This window comes from Erithacus rubecula (genome assembly GCF_903797595.1).
Source record: "Erithacus rubecula genome assembly, chromosome: 29".
In the NCBI taxonomy this organism is placed as follows: domain Eukaryota; kingdom Metazoa; phylum Chordata; class Aves; order Passeriformes; family Muscicapidae; genus Erithacus; species Erithacus rubecula.
In genome coordinates, this window is record NC_136681.1 from 4,195,067 (window position 1) to 4,215,301 (window position 20,235).

General features: G+C 58.6%; 3 protein-coding genes across 5 annotated transcripts in view; 1 reads left to right on the forward strand and 2 right to left on the reverse strand.

Annotated features, from left to right (window-relative positions):
- Positions 1–14,929, forward strand: part of ASH2L (ASH2 like, histone lysine methyltransferase complex subunit) — a 126,470-nt gene extending 111,541 nt beyond the window's left edge. Inside the window, exons 2-18 of one of the 3 annotated variants that reach the window (XM_079328814.1) lie at positions 3,837–3,930; positions 6,434–6,503; positions 6,761–6,906; positions 7,729–7,817; positions 8,109–8,203; positions 8,287–8,382; positions 8,596–8,691; positions 8,872–8,947; positions 9,461–9,478; positions 10,790–10,883; positions 12,282–12,499; positions 12,612–12,779; positions 12,870–13,063; positions 13,370–13,462; positions 13,584–13,682; positions 13,979–14,038; positions 14,421–14,929. In XM_079328814.1, coding sequence (XP_079184940.1) covers positions 6,447–6,503; positions 6,761–6,906; positions 7,729–7,817; positions 8,109–8,203; positions 8,287–8,382; positions 8,596–8,691; positions 8,872–8,947; positions 9,461–9,478; positions 10,790–10,883; positions 12,282–12,499; positions 12,612–12,779; positions 12,870–13,063; positions 13,370–13,462; positions 13,584–13,682; positions 13,979–14,038; positions 14,421–14,528 — 1,707 coding nt within the window. In that variant the 5' untranslated portion in view covers positions 3,837–3,930; positions 6,434–6,446 and the 3' untranslated portion in view covers positions 14,529–14,929. Of the gene's footprint in view, positions 1–3,786; positions 3,931–6,433; positions 6,504–6,760; positions 6,907–7,728; positions 7,818–8,108; positions 8,204–8,286; positions 8,383–8,595; positions 8,692–8,871; positions 8,948–9,460; positions 9,479–10,789; positions 10,884–12,281; positions 12,500–12,611; positions 12,780–12,869; positions 13,064–13,369; positions 13,463–13,583; positions 13,683–13,978; positions 14,039–14,420 lie in introns of those variants that run through there. The other 2 variants (XM_079328812.1, XM_079328813.1) reach the window with 2 other exon arrangements.
- NODAL (nodal growth differentiation factor) lies at positions 1,058–2,917 on the reverse strand (the record flags this gene model as incomplete). The annotated part of the gene is made up of 3 exons (XM_079328833.1): positions 2,641–2,917; positions 1,304–2,070; positions 1,058–1,210 (listed from the first exon to the last, which is right to left on the reverse strand). Exons 1-3 carry the CDS (start codon positions 2,903–2,905, stop codon positions 1,058–1,060), a joined length of 1,185 nt encoding a protein of 394 aa, XP_079184959.1. The 5' UTR covers positions 2,906–2,917.
- On the reverse strand, positions 14,906–19,688 carry STAR (steroidogenic acute regulatory protein). The gene is made up of 8 exons (XM_079328837.1): positions 19,524–19,688; positions 18,575–18,688; positions 18,263–18,390; positions 18,024–18,182; positions 17,414–17,598; positions 16,260–16,353; positions 15,897–16,033; positions 14,906–15,516 (listed from the first exon to the last, which is right to left on the reverse strand). The coding sequence occupies exons 1-7, from the start codon at positions 19,585–19,587 to the stop codon at positions 15,926–15,928; spliced, it is 852 nt and encodes a 283-aa protein (XP_079184963.1). The 5' UTR covers positions 19,588–19,688; the 3' UTR covers positions 14,906–15,516; positions 15,897–15,925.
- Positions 19,689–20,235: the final 547 nt, after the last annotated feature.

Consider the following 20,235-nt stretch of genomic DNA (forward strand, 5'->3'; position numbering starts at 1 on the left):
GTACAGGGCACGGCCCTGCCCTCATCTCCGAGGGGTAAATAAAGGAGGAAAATCCCTTTAGCCTCCCATTCCACGCCTGCAGGTGCCTCTCTTGCTCTGGAACAACCCCTCACCGGGGTGGGAACAGCTTCGTTCTGATCTCACGGGAGTTTTGGAGCTTTCGAGCATCTTTTGTGCAGTAGAGCATCTTTTGCTCTGGTAGCTTCAGGAGCAGCCGGAGCCCACCTGCTCTCGGAGCAGCTGCAGCCAGAGCAGGGAGGAGCTCTGGACGCAGCAGATGGGACACAGAGAAGGGAACACTCACACCCTGGCAGACCATCAACAGCAAGAATCGGCAGAATCCAACGGGCATTTTTAATACATATAATTTATTGGTGAATTGAACAGCTGTGACCTTCTCACTACCACCCCATCCAGCGAGGGGGAAAAGGCTTGAGCAGAGCTGTGGTTACTTGTTTGTAACAGCTGCCCATCCGGATCTGCCAGATGGGGCTCTGGACATTGGGTAATACATTCACTTGTCTGAGTTGTAATAGGAATCTGATAGTTTTAATAGAAATATAATAGAATTCTTAGGAGAAATGCCTAAACCCCAGTGGAGACAGAAAACCCCAGTGATGTGGATGCTCAGCACGGCCAGACACTGGAGCTGCAGGGTGCTGAGAACCTGTTGCTCCTGGTGATTCCCATGGCTGGGAAAAGCAGCATTGCCTGAGCCGTGTGGAGGCAGGGAGTGATGCTGCTGTGCCCCCCAGTCCTGCACCTCAGCTCCTGCCTCTGCCCCAGACACAGCAGGTGAACACAGCACGGAGCACCCAGCACTCCAGAGCTGCCCCTGGTGCCACAGCCGGGTGGCTGGTGGCCTTTTCCACGTGGAGCCTGGATCCAGCCAGGCACTGTGGCCGTGCAGCGCTGTCGGGCACCTACTCCTCCCCACGTCCAGCCAGGGCTGTGCCAACCCACGTGTGCGTGGGCTCCAGAGACGCCCTGGTCTGTGCAGTGCCCGCGGGTCGGGTCCTTGGGGGCTTTCGGGCAGAGATGCCCCTTCCTGGCAGCCTCAGTTGCAGCCGCACTCCTCGATGATCATGTCCTCGTGGTGCCGGATGACCACCTCACCCTTCTCGTAGTAGAGCATGGACAGGGGGCTCATCTTGACCGGGGAGCAGGCGGGACACGGCACCAGGTTGGGCTTGTAGAGCTGCAGCAAACTCTGTGGGAGACACGGGAAGGGCAGAACATCCCCCTGCTGGGCAGGGCTGGGGTGCGGGGGGCGCGGGGGATGCAGGGGCAGCACCCCTCTTACCTGGATGTAGGCGTGGTTGGTGGGTTTGAAGGTCTCGTCCACGGGCGAGGGGCACAGCCCTTCGCAGCGGTACGCGTTGTACTTCTTGGGGTACACGATCCAGCTGCCCCAGCCCGTCCGCTCGAAATCCACCACCATGTCCACCCTCCTGCACAGCGCCCGGCCCCGATCCCTCGGCGCGGCCGCGGCGGCGTCGCTCGCTTTGATCCTTTGCTTCTCCATCCTGTTCCTGCGCTGCCGGCGCGTCCCCGCGCCCTGCCAGCCGCTGTCCCGCATGATGTACTTGGAGGTCTCCGCTGTCCTGATGAGGCTGTGGTCTCCTGGAGACTTGTCCTTGGAGAAGACGAGCAGCAGGACTCTGTCTGCCGCGTCCTGGGGCAGCGCCGGGTCCCCGTGGCCGGTGTCCCTCAGGGCAGGGGCGGCCGAACCGCTCATGTCCCACTGCCCCCTTCCCGCGGCACTGGGGTGCCCAGGGACCACGGCTTGGTGCAGCCAGGACCGCAGCAGGTTGGTGACCTCAAAGACTTTCCAGGAGGCCTGGGTGGCAGAGGGGCTGCCAGCCACGGTGCCCAGGAAGAGCTGGTGGGCGCAGGTCCCGTCGCCCCGGCACCTGCGGCGCTGGCTGTGGTAGATGTCCAGGGACACGTTGTGGCCACGGGAGAGGCCGGGCAGGCGGACACGGAGCTGAGCCAGACTCACCTCCTGGCTGCTGGAGAGCGACGACATGTCGAAGGAGAGCGCCCAGCGGGAGCCGTTGTGCAGCGAGCCTGGAAGCCAAGGGCACGGTGAGGGGACGCGGTGCCGGGGGTGCCGGAGCTGGGGGGGAACCATCCCTGCCCTGGGGGCCCGAGGGTCGGGAGAAAGCAGCTGGATCCACCTGAGAGCCAGCGAGAGCAGCAGGCAGGGCTGGTCCTGGGAACGGGGATGCCGGGGACGGTGGGGATCTCTGGACAGTGTAGGTCCCGGGGACGGTGCTGGTGCAGGACAGAGAGGGTCGGGGACAGTGGCAGTGCCAGGAAGAGGGATGGTGCTGATCCCGGGGACAGGGCTGCCCGGGAACCACAAGGGACCCACGACAGGGATGCCCAGGGGCTGTGCCGGTCACAGGACAGGGATGCTCGGGGACGCTGCGGCCCCGGGGACGGTGCCGGTCCCAGGACAGGGATGCTCAGGGACGCTGCGAGCACCGGCGATGGTGCCGGTCACAGGACAGGGATGCTCATGGACGCTGCGAGCACCGGTGATGGTGCTGGTCCCAGGACAGGGATGCTCGGGGACGCTGCGAGCCCCGGGGACGGTGCTGGTCCCAGGACAGGGATGCCCGCGGCCTCACTCACCGTGCGGGGAGAGGCTGAGAGCGGCGGCGGCGGCGGCGCGGAGCGGGGCAGGAGGGGCGCGGAGCAGCTGCAGCATCAGCGCAGGGCAGCGCGGCGGTGCCCGGGCGAGTGCCCAGGTCGGTGCCCAGGTGGGTGCTCCGGTCGGTGCCCCGGTGGATGCTCCGGTCGGTGCCCAGGTGAGTGCCCGGCTCGGAGCGCAGCCCAGGCGGAGCAGGGTTAGGGCGCAGAGCGCCAGCGAGGGCACGGAGCGGAGCGGGACCCGCATGTCTGCCCGGGCCACCCGCAGCCGCCCTATTTGTACAGCGGCTCCGAGCGCCGCCCCGGGCGGCCCCGGCACCCCCCTCCCGAACAGCCCCCTCCCCTCTTCTCCCCGTCCCTCTTCCCATTCCTCCGTCCCTATCTCTGTCCTCCCTCCCCTCCGCCCCCATCTACCCCCGGCCATCCCTCCCCGTTTCCATTGCCCTCGTCTCCCGCCCTACTCGTTCTCCCTCTCTCCTTCTCCCCATCCTTCCCCCGCCGCCTCCAGCCTTATCCATCATTCCATCCATCATCCATCCCTGCCTCATCCCCGTATTCCTCCAGTTCTTCTCTTTCTCCCCATCTATCTTTCCCTCCATCTCCCCGGGTTCGTCCCCCACACCATCCCTCTCTCTCCCCCTCTGTCCCTGTTGCGGGGGTTGGGGGCGGCCCCCCCGCGCTGTCCAGGCACTGCTGTCCCCAGACCCCGCTGGGACAGCCCGGGGCTGCTGGGGACGGGTGACCCAGGCACATCCCGACCCACCCCAGTCAATCCTGCCCTATTCCTCGGAGAAGGAAGCAGGGCCCGGGGTACCGTGGACCCCAATATCTCTGGGGTGGGGGTTCCAACGGGGTCCCCCCCTGCGCCGGACTCCCAGAGAGGAGACACTCGTCCTTCGCGGAGGGAAACGCGCTCAGTCCTCCCTCGGAGCACCGGGAACTTGGAACCTGCTCCCGGTTTATTCCCCCGCTCTCAGCCCCGCACCGCGCGGCCCGGCAGTGGAGGTGTGACGTCACGGCCGGGCAGGGTGACGTCACGCCCGCCCGCGCGGTGCTCCCGGCGGTCGCCGCCAGGGGGCGCGCTCTGCCCCGGCGGGCTCCCCCATCGCCGATTTACGCGCGCAGTCTCGCGACATCCGCGCGCCTCTCGCGGGAGCGCGCGAACATGGCGGCGGCAGCGGCGGCCGAGGGCGCCGAGCCCCCCCCGGAGCCGCCCCCGGCCCCGGAGCCCCCGGCCCCGCCCGAGCCGCCCGCCGCCGACACCGAGAGCGGGTGAGTCCCTCCCTGGGCGGGCCCCAGGGCCCCCCGCACCGCGAGGGCACCGCGGGACCTGGCCCGTTACCATGGGAACGGGGATGGGGGACCCGGCCCTGCCCGCGCGGGGTCCTGGCCGTGCCCCCCCGGTCCTTGCAGTGCCCTCCGAATCCCGGCTGTGCCCCCCTGGTCCCAACTGTCTCCCCCGATCCCGGCTGTGCCTCCGAATCCCGGCTGTGCCCCTGGATCCCGGCTGTGCCCCCCTGATCCCGGCTGTGCCCCCGAATCCCGGCTGTGCCACTCTGATCCCGGCTGTGCCCCCCTGATCCCGGCTGTGCCCCCGAATCCCGGCTGTGCCACTCTGATCCCGGCTGTGCCCCCCTGATCCCGGCTGTGCCCCCGAATCCCGGCTGTGCCACTCTGATCCCGGCTGTGCCCCCCTGATCCCGGCCGTGCCCTCCGAATCCCGGCTGTGCCACTCTGATCCCGGCTGTGCCCCTGGATCCCGGCTGTGACCCTGGATCCCGGCTGTGCCCCTTTGATCCCGGCTGTGACCCTGGATCCCGGCTGTGCCCCCCTGGTCCCAACTGTCTCCCCCGATCCCGTCTGTGCCCCCGGATCCCGGCTGTGCCCCTGGATCCCGGCTGTGCCCTCCGAATCCCGGCTGTGCCCCTCTGATCACGGGTGTCCCCCCTGGTCCCAATTGTCCTCCCCGGATCCCGTCTGTGCCCCTGGATCCCGGCTGTGCCCCTGGATCCCGTCTGTGCCCCCGGGTCTCGGCCGTGCCCCCCGTTCGCGGGGTGCCCCCGGTCGGGGCTCCCCTCCGGCAGTCCCACTCTGGCAGAGCTCACACTGAGTGGCAGAGCTCACACTCTGGCTGGCAGAGCTCACACTCTGACTGGCAGAGCTCACTCTGAGTGGCAGAGCTCACACTGAGTGGCAGAGCTCACACTCTGGCTGGCAGAGCTCACACTCTGACTGGCAGAGCTCACTCTGAGTGGCAGAGCTCACTCTGAGTGGCAGAGCTCACACTCTGGCTGGCAGAGCTCACACTGAGTGGCAGAGCTCACACTGAGTGGCAGAGCTCACTCTGAGTGGCAGAGCTCACACTCTGGCTGGCAGAGCTCACACTGAGTGGCAGAGCTCACACTGAGTGGCAGAGCTCACACTCTGGCTGGCAGAGCTCACACTCTGAGTGGCAGAGCTCACACTCTGAGTGGCAGAGCTCACTCTGAGTGGCAGAGCTCACACTCTGAGTGGCAGAGCTCACACTCTGAGTGGCAGAGCTCACACTCTGGCTGGCAGAGCTCTCACTCTGGCTGGCAGAGCTCACACTCTGGCTGGCAGAGCTCACTCTGAGTGGCAGAGCTCACACTCTGAGTGGCAGAGCTCACACTCTGGCTGGCAGAGCTCTCCCTCTGGCTGGCAGAGCTCACACTCTGGCTGGCAGAGCTCACTCTGAGTGGCAGAGCTCACACTCTGAGTGGCAGAGCTCACACTGAGTGGCAGAGCTCACACTCTGAGTGGCAGAGCTCACACTCTGAGTGGCAGAGCTCACACTCTGGCTGGCAGAGCTCTCACTCTGGCTGGCAGAGCTCACACTCTGGCTGGGAGAGCTCACTCTGAGTGGCAGAGCTCACACTCTGGCTGGCAGAGCTCTCACTCTGGCTGGCAGAGCTCACACTCTGGCTGGCAGAGCTCACTCTGAGTGGCAGAGCTCACACTCTGGCTGGCAGAGCTCTCACTCTGGCTGACAGAGCTCACACTCTGGCTGGCAGAGCTCACTCTGAGTGGCAGAGCTCACACTCTGGCTGGCAGAGCTCACACTCTGACTGGCAGAGCTCACACTCTGGCTGGCAGAGCTCTCACTCTGGCTGGCAGAGCTCACACTCTGGCTGGCAGAGCTCACTCTGAGTGGCAGAGCTCACACTCTGGCTGGCAGAGCTCACACTGAGTGGCAGAGCTCACTCTGAGTGGCAGAGCTCACACTCTGGCTGGCAGAGCTCTCACTCTGGCTGGCAGAGCTCACTCTGAGTGGCAGAGCTCACACTCTGGCTGGCAGAGCTCACACTCTGAGTGGCAGAGCTCACTCTGAGTGGCAGAGCTCACACTCTGGCTGGCAGAGCTCACACTCTGGCTGGCAGAGCTCACACTCTGAGTGGCAGAGCTCACTCTGAGTGGCAGAGCTCACACTCTGGCTGGCAGAGCTCTCACTCTGGCTGGCAGAGCTCACACTCTGGCTGGCAGAGCTCACTCTGAGTGGCAGAGCTCACACTCTGGCTGGCAGAGCTCACACTCTGAGTGGCAGAGCTCACTCTGAGTGGCAGAGCTCACACTCTGGCTGGCAGAGCTCACACTCTGAGTGGCAGAGCTCACTCTGAGTGGCAGAGCTCACACTCTGACTGGCAGAGCTCACACTCTGAGTGGCAGAGCTCACACTCTGAGTGGCAGAGCTCACTCTGAGTGGCAGAGCTCTCACTCTGGCTGGCAGAGCTCACACTCCGAGCGCTGTGCCCCGCAGGGCGGACGCCGCCATGGTCGATGTCAGCACGGCGCTGGAGACTGACTCTGCCAACGGGAAGGAGCCGCTGGTAGGTGCTGTGGGCAGGGGCAGCCCAGGGCAGTCCCGGGGAGCATCCCCGAGCGCCGGCGCTGCTTCCTTCAAGGATTATTTGGGAAGCCAAGTCTTCATCCGTGTGGCTCATCCTCATGAGCTGAGTGCGCAGAGCAGCTGCAGCCTGCTGGCAGGATTAGGGGAGAGGATTATTCCCTCTCCAGTCCCGCTGTGGCAGGCTCCTGCCCAAAGCCCTCCTGCGCTGTGTGATTCCCGGCCCTGCTGCTGTCCCAGGACGCTGCTGGGGACGGTGCCGAGGCCATGGACGTGCAGGGGGGCTCGGGGGACGAGGAGAACGCGCGGCAGCTGGGAGAGATCGAGCTGCAGTGCGGGATCTGCACCAAGTGGTTCACAGCAGACACCTTCGGCATCGACACCACGTACGGACGGGTGGGTGGGGTGGGTGGGGTGGGTGGGGTGGGATTGATGGGATGGGATTGATGGGATGGGATTGATGGGATGGGATGGGATGGGATGGGGTTGATGGGATGGGATTGATGGGATGGGGTGGGATGGGATGGGATTGATAGGATGGGATGGGATTGATGGGATGGAATGGGATGGGATCAATGGGATTGATAGCTGCCAAGGCCAACACAAGACTCTGCCAGCAGAGCTGGAGTGTTTGGAGTCTGAGTTCCCAAGGACCTGTCCATGTCCTTGGACATTGGGTGTTGTGTAAATAAAACTTTGTCCATGATAAAAGCACCTGCAGGAAATACTACTGGGTCTGTAAGATGATTGTGGTTTTAGAGAGGGAAGGAATAATTGGGCTTTAACCTGGAGTAATTGGTTTCTTAACCCAGTGTGGTAAAGAAAAATGGATTTTCTTTCACTCCAAGAAGGATGCTGAGGGGCTGGAGCACGTCCAGGGAAGGGAATGGAGCTGGGGAAGGGGCTGGAACTCCAGCAGGGGCTGAGGGAACTGGGAAAGGGGCTCAGCCTGGAGAAAAGGAGGCTCAGGGGGAAATTCTGGCTCTGCACAGCTCCCTGACAGGAGGGGACAGCCAGGGGGGTCAGACTCTGCTCCAGGGAACAGGGACAGGACAAGGGAGGTGTCCCTGTGGATGTGGCTGGGGATGAGGTGGGGATCAGGCACAGCTTGGATTCGATGGTCTCAGAGCTCCTTTCCATTCAAACATTCTGGGGTTCTTTAACCTCACTACACTGCACCCAGCCCTGACAAAGCTGCTTTTTCCTAGGTCCTGTCTGCCCTTCATGACCAACTACAGCTTCCACTGCAACGTGTGCCACCACAGTGGGAACACCTACTTCCTGAGGAAACAAGCCAGTGAGTGTGGGAAAGGCACCTTGGCAGGGCTGAGCAGCATCTCCTGGGGGCTGGTTTTGCCTCAAGTCAGTGGGTGGGCTCTGCTGAGGCTTTAGGAAAGTTACTCAAAATCCCATATTGACAACCATGTGTGGATTCTAAAAATGTTTTGCTGCTAACTTATGAAGGTGATGTAACTGGTTCAGCAAGGGCTGAGTCAGGACAGAATTTGGGAGGTTTTGCAGTTTCTCAGGGTCATTTGTACACGGGTATCTGATCTTCCCACAAGTGTAATTGTAATTTGTTTCTCAGATCTCAAGGAAATGTGCCTTAGTGCTCTGGCCAACCTCACCTGGCAGTCGAGGACACAAGATGAGCACCCCAAAACCATGTTCTCCAAGGATAAGGTTGGGCTGTTTGGGAGCCACCATGGGCTCACATCAGTGATGGTGTCAGTGAGGAGTCACACAATTGTTTTCTGTTCCTGCAGGATATTATCCCCTTTATTGATAAATACTGGGAGTGTATGACAACACGGCAGAGGCCTGGGAAAATGACCTGGCCCAATAACATTGTCAAAACCATGGTAAGAATTGAGGGGAAATCCAGGAAGAATTCCCACAGATTTTGGGTTCAGTGTGTGCTGAGGGCTGGGCTTAGAGCTGCAGGGTAAAGATGCTGATGCTTCTTAGACAGCTGATTTACCTAACACATATTATTAGGAATTACTAGGATTTAAACCCTTATTAATGAGTTTGTTCTGATCTTACCCTGTGTGACTGAAACCCCTCTGTTTTAGTGCAAAGAAAGAGATGTGTTCTTGGTGAAAGAGCATCCAGACCCAGGCAGTAAGGACCCAGAGGAAGATTACCCCAAATTTGGGCTTCTAGACCAGGTATGTGCTGGGAGACAGGAGAAGGTGGGGAGCTGAGAGGGGGTGGGGGTCCCTCTGGTGCCTTTCTGCTCAGCCAAGGGGCAGATCTCTGCCTTGAGCCTGTGCTGTGCCAGCCCCTGCTCAGGCTTGGAGTGTTCCCTTTGCCCAAGTGGGTACTGCAGATTATTTGCTCTCTTGCAGGATCTTGCCAATATTGGTCCAGCCTATGACAACCAGAAGCAGAGCAGTGCTGTGTCCACGAGTGGAAGCTTAAATGGCAAGTTCTGCACTCAGGAGGGGTTTGGCTGTTTGGGACTAAGCTGCATTTCCCAGTCTGGGCATCTGTGCAGTTAAACTGTCCTGTGAACTGAGTTTATGCTCAGAGTAGTCTCACTCTGCCTTTCTATAGAAAGATTAACTTTGTGTCTTGGGAAGGTTCAGCTGTTTCTTTACTGTGACCAGATAAATCAAGATGCTCACTGAAAGCTGAGCTTGTCACTTTACTCCTAGAATGGTTTTAAATTATCTCCTTAAGTTATTCAGGTTTCCTGTTTCCCATCTTGCTGAGGGTACTCAGGGCAGCCTTGCTGCAATGAATGAACTGTTAATGGATTTATATATTAATAGTCTTTATTGAACACATCCCAGTAGTACAGCCAGGAGGTATTTGGGTCTCTTTGAAGCAGGTTGTAGATACCTCAGCTGTGTTGTTTCCATGTCATGCACTGGTTGTTTTTTATTTCACTTCTGGGAGACTGACAAATGTGTGCTGCCACTTCTGTTCTTGCAGGTGGAGCCTCTCTGGGAGGTGAATATTTATCTTTCAGCTTCTAAAACTTAAGTATTGCTGTTTGCAAAGCTTTTCTTGCTCGATTCTCTTAGAAGCCAAAGTCAATCAAAAATGGAAATGTGCCCTGATGTGATTGCAGTTGGACTTCAATACAAACCAGCAATGCCATTCTTCAATCTTAGCAGTTAGAAGCTTTTAATTGCCATGTTCTGCCCTATGTGGCTTGTTTAAAGGTTTTGTCTATTTATTTTACACTTATGTTTATTTTTATATCAATTGACCTGATGTTGTCATTTTAATGCTTCAACAAGTGGTGTGAAATTTACAGCACCATGGTTGAGGCAAGTGATTATTGACAAACTGGAGAGCCAGAATGTTTGTGTGCACTGAGATCAGCCAGTGCAGCTGGATCAGGTCATGTTTGTCAGAATATGGCATTCCCTGGATGGTTTGGATCCCTTACACTGTAAGGGAGTGCTGGTAATGGAAGAGCTGACTGGATTTTTAGTTCCCACACCAATGTGGTTCATAAGGTGTTTATCTCCAGTACATGAAATTTCCATACTCTTCCTTCTAAACCAGCAGTGATATCTTTGGAAATAGCAGGGTGATAAAATGCATCTATGATTTAATTTATTAAAACATGCTGCTATCAGTTTGATTAAATTTGACATGTAACTTTTCCTAACCTACAGTTTTATAACTGAGTACTGAGTTCAGACTGATTTGCTGCTCAGTCTGAACTGATTTCAGTAGTACTGAAGAGAAACACCTTTTGCTTTTCATTTTTCTTCAAGTTAGGTGTATTTTGTTTTGTAGATGGAAATTGAACATTGAGTGCTTATTGCTGGTTGGTGTCAGTGTTCCTCCAGCACAGGGTCACTGGCTTGGTGGCTGTGCTGTAGGCTGGGTTTCTGCTGCTTCTGCAGAAGTAGATTTGGGCTGTGACTGGAATCTCCATTCATAGTAATAATAATAATAATGATAGTAATAATGATAATAATGCCCCTGAAGTGGATCCCAGCACTGCTGCCTGTAAATCTTCTGATGAGAGAAAATAATCTGAATTCTCATCCGAAAAAGCTCAGATTGAGCTTGTTTTGCTGCTCAATCTCCTTTAGCTTCTGCTCCAAATTCAGACTCCTCAACAGCTGAGCAGAAGCCACATGAGAGTTGTGAACTTTGCTGTGCTGGCAGCAGAGCCTGGTTGAGATTAAGCGTGGGCAGAGGCACCTGAGGCCACGGGCTGGCTGTGGTTTGGCTGCTGTGCCCTGGAGCTGCTGGGAGCAGGAGGGGCAGCAGCTGCTGAGCCCTGCTGTGTGTGCCCAGGGGGAATGGCTGCAGGGGGCAGCGGGAAGGGCCGGGGCGCCAAGCGCAAGCAGCAGGACGGGGGCACCACGGGCACGGCCAAGAAAACCAGGAGGTGAGAGAGAGGGCACCAGGGTGGGGGTGGGCACGGGGTGGGTGTGGGGATGGGCACAGGGATGGGTGTGGGGATGGGCACAGGGATGGGTATGGAATGGGCACAGGGATTGGTGTGGAATGGGCACTGGGATGGGTGTGGGGATGGGCACAGGGATTGGTGTGGGGATGGGCACAGAGATGGGTGTGGAATGGGCACGGGGTGGGTGTGGGGATGGGCACAGGGATGGGTGTGAGGATGGGCACTGGGATGGGTGTGGGATGGGCACAGGGATGGGTGTGGAATGGGCACTGGGATGGGTGTGGGGATGGGCACTGGGATGGGTGTGGGGATGGGCACTGGGATGGGTGTGGAATGGGCACTGGGATGGGTGTGGAATGGGCACAGGGATGGGTGTGGGAATAGGCACTGGGATGGGTGTGGGGATGGGCACTGGGATGGGTGTGGGGATGGGCACTGGGATGGGTGTGGGGATGGGCACTGGGATGGGTGTGGAATGGGCACTGGGATGGGTGTGGAATGGGCACAGGGATGGGTGTGGGGATGGGCACAGGGATGGGTGTGGGGATGGGCACTGGGATGGGTGTGGAATGGGCACTGGGATGGGTGTGGGGATGGGCACGGGGTGGGTGTGGGGATGGGCACGGGGTGGGTGTGGGGATGGGCACTGGGATGGGTGTGGAATGGGCACTGGGATGGGTGTGGGGATGGGCACAGAGATGGGTGTGGGGATGGGCACAGGGATGGGTGTGGGGATGGGCACAGGGATGGGTGTGGGGATGGGCACAGGGATGGGTGTGGGGATGGGCACTGGGATGGGTATGGGGATGGGCACTGTGATGGGTGTGGAATGGACACAGGGATGGGTGTGGGGATGGGCACAGGGATGGGTGTGGGGATGGGCACAGGGATGGGTGTGGAATGGGCACAGGGATGGGTGTGGGGATGAGCACAGGGATGGGTGTGGGATGGGCACAGGGATGGGTGTGGAATGGGCACAGGGATGGGTGTGGGGATGGGCACAGGGATGGGTGTGGGGATGAGCACAGGGATGAGTATGGGGATGGGCAGAGGGATGAGTATGGGGATGGATGCAGGGTTTGGTGGGGAATGGTTGTGGAAATGGGCACAGGGATGGGTGTGAGGATGGGCACTGGGATGGGTACCAGCCAGGGTCAGACATGCCCTAAGCTGCCTCCCAGCTGTCTCTGCCCTGGGTGGGTGTCTGGGTCACTCCAGAGCGCTGTGACGTCACTGATGACGTCACGGATGACTGATGAGTCCCAGGCTGTAAATGGTGCTTGCAGTGGGTGAGTGCTCAGGCAGGCAGGAGTGAGCACAGCCCGTGCTGTGTGCTGGGTGGCATGTGCAGCCCCTGGAGGTGGCCCTGTGTTGCAGTGACCCGCTGTTCTCGGCCCAGCGCCTGCCCCCCCACGGGTACCCCCTGGAGCACCCCTTCAACAAGGACGGCTATCGCTACATCCTGGCCGAGCCCGACCCCCACGCTCCCGACCCTGAGAAGCTGGAGCTGGACTGCTGGGCAGGAAAACCCATCCCAGGGGATCTGTACAGAGCCTGCCTGTACGAGCGGGTGCTGCTGGCGCTGCACGACCGAGGTACGAGCCCCCTGAGCCGCTGGGTGCCCCCGGAGCCTCCTGACACTGACACCTGCAGAGGTGCAGCCTCCAGCTGAACACCAGCAGTGAGTGCTGCCCTGCTCCCCTGCAGCCCCCCAGCTGAAGATCTCTGACGACAGGCTGACTGTGGTTGGGGAGAAGGGCTACTCCATGGTGCGGGCGTCGCACGGCGTGCGCAGGGGAGCCTGGTACTTCGAGATCTGCATGGACGAGATGCCTCCCGACACAGCTGCCAGGCTGGGCTGGTCACAGCCCCTGGGTGAGGCATTTTACTGAGCAGCTCTTAGCTACACGTCTCTCCTGCTGCACAGAGCTCCCTGTGTTCACCCTGGAGTGTTTGTTTCTGCAGGGAACCTCCAGGCCCCTCTGGGCTACGACAAGTTCAGTTACTCCTGGCGCAGCAAAAAGGGAACCAAGTTTCACCAGTCCATAGGGAAGCACTACTCCTCTGGCTATGGACAGGGTGATGTCCTGGGGTTTTACATCAGCCTGCCAGAGGATACTGAGACGGCCAAGTCCCTGCCTGACACCTACAAAGACAAGGTGAGGTGCAAGTTCACTGTTGGATTAAGCACTGGCAGGTGGAAAACTGGAAAACCTCACTGGTGCATCCTTCCCATCCTCAGTACCTCTGTGGTTCATGGGGGAGAGGCTCAAAGTGTTGAAAAAAACCCCTGGATGGGATTGCCCCATGTCCTTTCACCTTCCCCTCCTGGCTCTGAAATCTCTGAGCTGTGGGGGTCCCTGCTCACAGGTACTCTGACAGCAGGCACGCCTGGCCTGAGCAGGGCAGGTGACAGGTGACAGATTTTCAGGGCTTGTTCCTGACATTGTTTGCTGCTGTTTCAGGCTTTGATCAAATTCAAAAGCTACCTGTACTTTGAAGAGAAGGATTTTGTGGACAAAGCAGAGAAGAGCCTAAAGCAAGCCCCTGGAAGCCAGGTGAGTTGTTGCTGTCACTTCAGCACGTGCCTGGCCTGAGTGAAGGGGAGCAGGGATTAATCTTGACAGGGTTGCTGTGTCCTGCCAGCCACCATCAGTGGGAAATCCCTTCATTTTTCAGATCATATTCTTCAAGAATGGTGTCAGCCAAGGAGTTGCCTTTAAGGACATCTTTGAGGGGGTTTATTTCCCTGCTATTTCTCTGTACAAAGGCTGCACGGTAAGTGGGGTGTGTAAAAGGGAATTCCTAAATCCATCAGTTTCAGTAATGCACAAAGTGGGGGCATTCCATGAGTGTTCCAAGTGAAAAGGAAAGGTGGGAATCATTTTAGTGACTCAAACAATCCTGCTGTTCACATGTGTAATGAAATTATCAAATTGCTGAAGTAACATCAGCAGTGTTTGTTCCTGTGGGCTTGCATGGGGTGTGGGGAGGCTCAGGAGTAGGAAAGGGCAAGGATGGGACTAAAGAAATGTTCCTGGATTTTCACATTTAATGAATTGTATGTTCCACAGGTTTCTATAAACTTTGGGCCATATTTCAAGTATCCACCGAGAGACATCACTTACCATCCTGTGAGTAAAACTGAGCTTCTCCCCCCATTTCAGAGCCTCATTGTTTATATCAAAGGTGTTTTGGTGTGATTCATACCACACCTGTACCTGTCCTTCAGTCCCAGTAACTGGATAGTGTAGCCAGAAGGATTGTGCTTAAAAATATGTAAGGACAGATATCCAAATAATTCAATGAGTTTAAATTAAATAATAGGTGCAGTTACCTTGTTCCTCTTGACAGGTTGTTGCCTGTGTTGGCCTCCTTTGTCAGTAAGGGGCCTGAATTGCTGTTCAGGGAAACCCTTGGAGTTTCCCCCTGCCATTGCTGTTTTGTGAAGGAAGCAGCCCTGGCTGTTGGTCACTCCTGGAGCAGGAGTGGAGCTGACTGTGCTTCCCTCTGCAGATGAGTGACATGGGCTGGGGGGCCGTGGTGGAGCACACCCTGGCTGATGTCCTGTACCACGTGGAGACAGAGGTGGATGGCAGGAGGAGCCCACCCTGGGAGCCATAGCCCCCAGCACCACGGATTTATTGAGAGGAACATCATCTCTGCCTCTGGTCAGCCAAGGAGCCACAGGCTGAGCTGGATGCAGCCCTGGCTGGCAGGTGCTGTGTGTGTGTTAAACCCCCCCTGCCCCTGCCAGGCACTTCTGGGCTGTTCTGTGCTAATTTGGGGCCTCTCTGGGAGCCCCCAGGACAGTAGGGTGTCACTGGCTGAACAGCCAGGGTGTAGCTGGAGCTGCAGCTGTGGCTGCAGGGACCCTGTGCCCAGCTGTGGTGGCAGCAGCTCCAGCCAGGGTGGCTCTCTTGGCTGCAAGGACGACTGAAATTTGGGCTTCTGTCCAAACTGTATTTTTTCCCCCCACAGACTGGAAACCAGTTTTAAAATAAAGGCTTTAACTCTTCTTTTTATTTTCTTTGTCTTGTAAATTGTTACAAGTGACATTTAAACTCAAAGTAGCTGTACTTGAGCTGAAGATCTCCTGTGCACAGGAGTTACAGGGGGCCTCCTGCTAATGATCTTCATTGCAGAGCTTGGGGTGAATAAATAATTTGACAATTTTTATGTGTTGGTACGGGAACAAAATAAATTACAGCTGTTTTGAGGGAGAGAGGAAACTAAGTTAGTGCTGTCTTTGAGTTTTGGGGGAGTAAAATCTGAGGTTGAATCAGGCTTGTGTTTGCCTCACTGAGGTTGTACCTTCCCACTCTGATATCTCCCAGACCTTTAATTGTAGACAGCACTAATTAAAGCTTTATTTATTCATTGAAAATAATTAGGGAGGGTGGAGTTGGCTGCCTGGGCCAGCACGTGCTCAGTTAAGCAACTGCAGGAAATAAATGTTTGGTCCTGCACTTACACAATGAGCTTCAATGAATAAACCTTTATATTTATTGATTTGTAACTATGCATTAATTAGTGGAGTCTGCCATTAAAGGCCTTGGCTAATTGAAGTGACAAGATCCCACACTGGGCCCTTGAAGGAAGCCCAGCAGGGCTGGTCAGTAGGGTGTGGTCAACAGGGCGTGGTCAGGGTGTGATCAGGGCGTGGTCAGCAGGGTCAGTCAGCAGGGTGTGGTCAGCAGGGTGTGATCAGGGCGTGGTCAGCAGGGTCAGTCAGCAGGGTGTGGTCAGCGGGGTGTGATCAGCAGGGTTGGTCAGCAGGGTGTGGTCAGCAGGGCGTGGTCAGCAGGGCGTGGTCAGGATGTGATCAGGGTGTGGTCAGCAGGGTGTGGTCAGCAGGGTGTGGTCAGCAGGGTGTGGTCAGGGCATGGTCAGCAGGGTCAGTCAGCAGGGTGTGGTCAGCAGGGTGTGGTCAGCAGGGTGTGGTCAGGGTGTCATCAGCAGGGCGTGGTCAGAGGGTGTGGTCAGCAGGGCGTGGTCAGGGTGTGGTCAGCAGGGCGTGGTCAGCAGGTCACAGGCACCGGCCGGGCCAGGCGCTGCCGCAGGTGTTTGGCGAAGTCCACCTGTGTCTGGGACAGCACCTGGTTGATGATGGACTTGGGCAGCCACCCCTGGGGAGGAGCAGACACCGGCTGTGAGCAGAACGGCCTCCCACGGGAGCAGAACGGCCTCCCCCAGCCCCGGCTCCCCCAGCCCCCCGCCCCGGCTCCCCCAGCCCCCCGCCCCGGCTCCCCCAGCCCCGGCTCCCCCCGGCTCCCCCAGCCCCGGCTCCCCCAGCCCCGGCTCCCCCAGCCCCGGCTCCCCCAGCCCCGGCTCCCCCACCCCCCGCCCCGGTACCTTGAGGTCGATGCTGAGCAGCCAGGTGAGCCGGGTCTGGGAGGGGCTGCCGGGCAGCGGGCGCAGCACCATGCAGGTGGGACCGTTCTCAGCCCTGGTGAGGGGAGAGACCCAGCTCAGACCCAAACCTGGAGCTTTCAGCCTCAGAAATGCACTGTGGGGTTTGGGGTTCCTGCAGCAGCTCCTGCTGCCCAGCGACTCAGCCGGAGTGAAACCCTTGTGCCTGTGGGATCTCCCTGCACACACAGAGCTGGACTGAGCACTGGTACCTGATAAACTCCTGCACACACAGAGCTGGACTGAGCACTGGTACCTGATAAACTCCTGCACACACAGAATGCACCTGCAGTACCTGATAAACCCTCCTGCACACACAGAGTGCACCTGCAGTACCCAATGAACCCCTGCACACACAGAGTGCACCTGCAGTACCTGATAAACCCCTGCACACACAGAGTGCACCTGCAGTACCTGATGAACCCCTGCACACACAGAGTGCACCTGCAGTACCTGATGAAGCCCTGCACACACAGAGTGCACCTGCAGTACCTGATGAACCCCTGCACACACAGAGTGCACCTGCAGTACCTGATAAACCCCTGCACACACACTGCACCCAGCATTACCTGATGAAGCCCTGCACACACACTGCACCTGCAGTACCCGATGAACCCCTGCACACACACTGTCCCCAGCAGTACCTGATAAACCCCTGCACACACACTGCACCTGCAGTACCTGATGAACCCCTGCACACACACTGCACCTGCAGTACCTGATGAACCCCTGCACACACACTGCAACCAGCAGTACCCAATGAACCCCTGCACACACACTGCACCTGCAGTACCCGATGAACCCCTGCACACACACTGTCCCCAGCAGTACCCGATGAACCCCTGCACACACACTGCACCCAGCAGTACCTGATGAAGCCCTGCACACACACTGCACCCAGCAGTACCTGATGAAGCCCTGCACACACACTGTCCCCTGCAGTACCTGATGAAGCCCTGCACACACACTGTCCCCAGCAGTACCCAATGAAGCCCTGCACACACACTGCACCCAGCAGTACCCAATGAAGCCCTGCACACACACTGCACCCAGCAGTACCCAATGAAGCCCTGCACACACACTGCACCCAGCAGTACCTGATGAAGCCCTCCTGCTCGGGCATGGCCCCGTAGGTGGTGGCCGTCCCGGCCAGCACGCAGGTGGAGCCCCGCCTCTTGGCGCACCGCACGCTCACAAAGTCCCGCGGCCCCACGATGTTCCCGGGGGTGGCCGCCGCCTTCTCGTGGGTGATCACCGTGTCCTTCCCTATCTTCTCCAGAATCTGCAGTTTGGAATTAAAGCTTCAATTTGAAGTGTTTACTGCAAGCACAGCTAGAGCTGTGAGGTTACCAGGTGTTTAGACACAGAGTCTGACAAAGACTTGGTGTTTACAGTGACAATAATTCCAAATACTTCTCGCCCCCAGGTGCAGAACTGTTTTCAATCCCTGAGTGAAAAGCTATTCCCTTAATGCTTATCTAATTCCTTGTGTCTTGGGGCTATTTCTTCCCCAGATCAGCCCCCATTCCCAGCAGAACTGGCTGCTCCTTGCAGGAAAGTGCCTTTCCTGCAGAATTAGTCACACAAAAACTGCTCCAGACTTGCCTCTGCTGCTGCAGCAACACAGACACTGCAAAAACTCCTCTACATCTTCAGCAAGAAACGGAGAAGACGCAGGTTATGGCAAGTCTGACACACATTTCCTACCCTGACTTCTTTGACGTTGGGGTTCCAGTCTCCCATCTGCTCCATGTTGTCCACCAGCTCTCCGTACACCGTGTCCAGGGGCTGGTCCACCACCACCTCCAGCCGAAACACCTTCCCCACGTCTGGCAGCACCTTGCTCAGCACTTTATCTCCGTTACCCTGGGGAGGGGATGGCAGAATTACCACCAGAGCTGCTCACAGGAGGGCTGCAGGGCAGCACCCCAGGGCACAGCACCCACCGCCACCGTCTCCGTCTTCCAGTCGTTCTGGTCCTCCAGGATTCTGAGGGATTTCTGCAGAGCTTCCTCTCCTTGCTTGATGTAAGACATTTCCACCTCACTGAAGGGTTTCTCCTCCAGCCTTGAGCCTGCCAGCACCAGACAAAGGCAGGGCTGAGTGCAAGAACAGTGTAATGTGCCAAATACCCTTCTCTGTGCCCAGGGGATGGGATTAAACCCAGTTCCCACTCTGCCCTTGGTTCAGCAGGTTTTTCCCAGCCTGTGGTGATCTCCCCCCAGCAGGAAGGACCAGACCCCTCAGGGGTCACTTACTGAGCAAGGAGCTTCTCCTGCGCACCTGGTGGATCCAGGTGCTGGCTCCTGGGCTGTGGCTGGCGAGCCTGCTCAGCTCCTGGCTGATGGCCACAGCAGCTTGTCTCCTCAGCCCTGGGGGAGAGAGAGAGAGCATGTCACCCACTGGCACCACACTGCCCGGGCTTTGCCCTTAAACTGGGCTTTTCCCCAATTTAGACACACAGCATGGAAAAGTCTCTGCCTGTCACCATCTGGGGACCCTGCAGGCACAGGGAGAGCTGGCTGCCATCACCCTGCCCTGGCATGGCTGGCCTAAGCAATCCTGAGCTTGGCTCCAGCTCTGAGCCACGCAGCAGTGAAAGAACCCGAGGAGCATCATGCAGATGCCAGGAAAGAGATGGGAATGGAGTCCAGAGGTACAAAACCCTCCCAGCCAGAGGGAGTGGGACCCAGAGCTGGTCACAGCACCATGGGCCAGCCCAGCGACAGGTCTGGTGGCAAAAAGGGTTTCAGGGACAGTAAATTCCAGAATCCAACATGCTACAGAGTGGGGAGAACGTGCCTGAGGCCCCAGCCACAACTCTGAGGAGTTTAGAAAGAAAGAGGATCCTTTCTGGAGCCTGTGACTCAACAGGAACTTCTCTAATAAACTTTTGTCTGAAACTCTCACTCGGAGAGAATCCTCAAATTCCAGACAGCCGGGCAGGGGCTGCCCCAGCCTTGTCCTGTCCCAAACAGGGGCTGCTCCAGCCTTGTCCTGCCCCGGGCAGGGGCTGTCCCAGCCTTGTCCTGCCCCAGCCTTGTCCTGTCCAAACAGGGGCTGTCCCAGCCTTCTCCTGCCCCGGGCAGGGGCTGCTCCAGCCTTGTCCTGCCCCGGGCAGGGGCTGCCCCAGCCTTGTCCTGCCCCGGGCAGGGGCTGCCCCAGCCTTGTCCTGTCCCAAACAGGGGCTGCCCCAGCCGGACTCACCGGTCATGTTGCGCAGGTGGCGGTAGGAGATGGCAGCGCAGAGCTTGGACGTGGCTGGCAGCATCTCAGTGCGGGGTCGGAGCCGTGGGCTGGGCAGTGGCTGCGGTGGTGGCTGCAGGGGTGGCTCGGTGTCTGTCCGTCCGTCCGTCCGTCCGCGCCGAGCGCTGCTCTGCCCCGGCCCCGCCGTGCGCGGCCTTAAGTAGCCGGGGCTGAAGGATTCTGCCCCGTCAGCCGGGAGATAAGAGCCGTCAGTGCGGGCCGGGCCAAGGCCAGCCCGGCTCCGCACGCAGCTGCGGGGCCGCGGGCAGCGTGCGGGGCGGGCAGCGTGCGGGGCGGGCAGCGTGCGGGGCGGGCAGCGTGCGGGGCCGGGCGGGCCCCGGGCTATGGCACGGGCACGGGCACGGGGATGGGTTATGGGTTATGGGTACAGGTATGGGTATGGGTTATGGGTATGGGTATGGGTTATGGGTACGGGTATGGGTATGGGTTATGGGTACAAGTATGGGTACGGGTTATGGGCACGGGCACGGGCACGGGGATGGGTTATGGGTACGGATAATGGATACGGGTATGGGTACAGGTATGGGTTATGGGTACGGGCACGGGGATGGGTATGGGTACGGGTATGGGCACGGGTATGGGTTATGGGCACAGACACAGCCCTGGCACCCCCGGCCCGGAGCGGCAGGGGCCGCAGAGCCCCGAGCCCCCG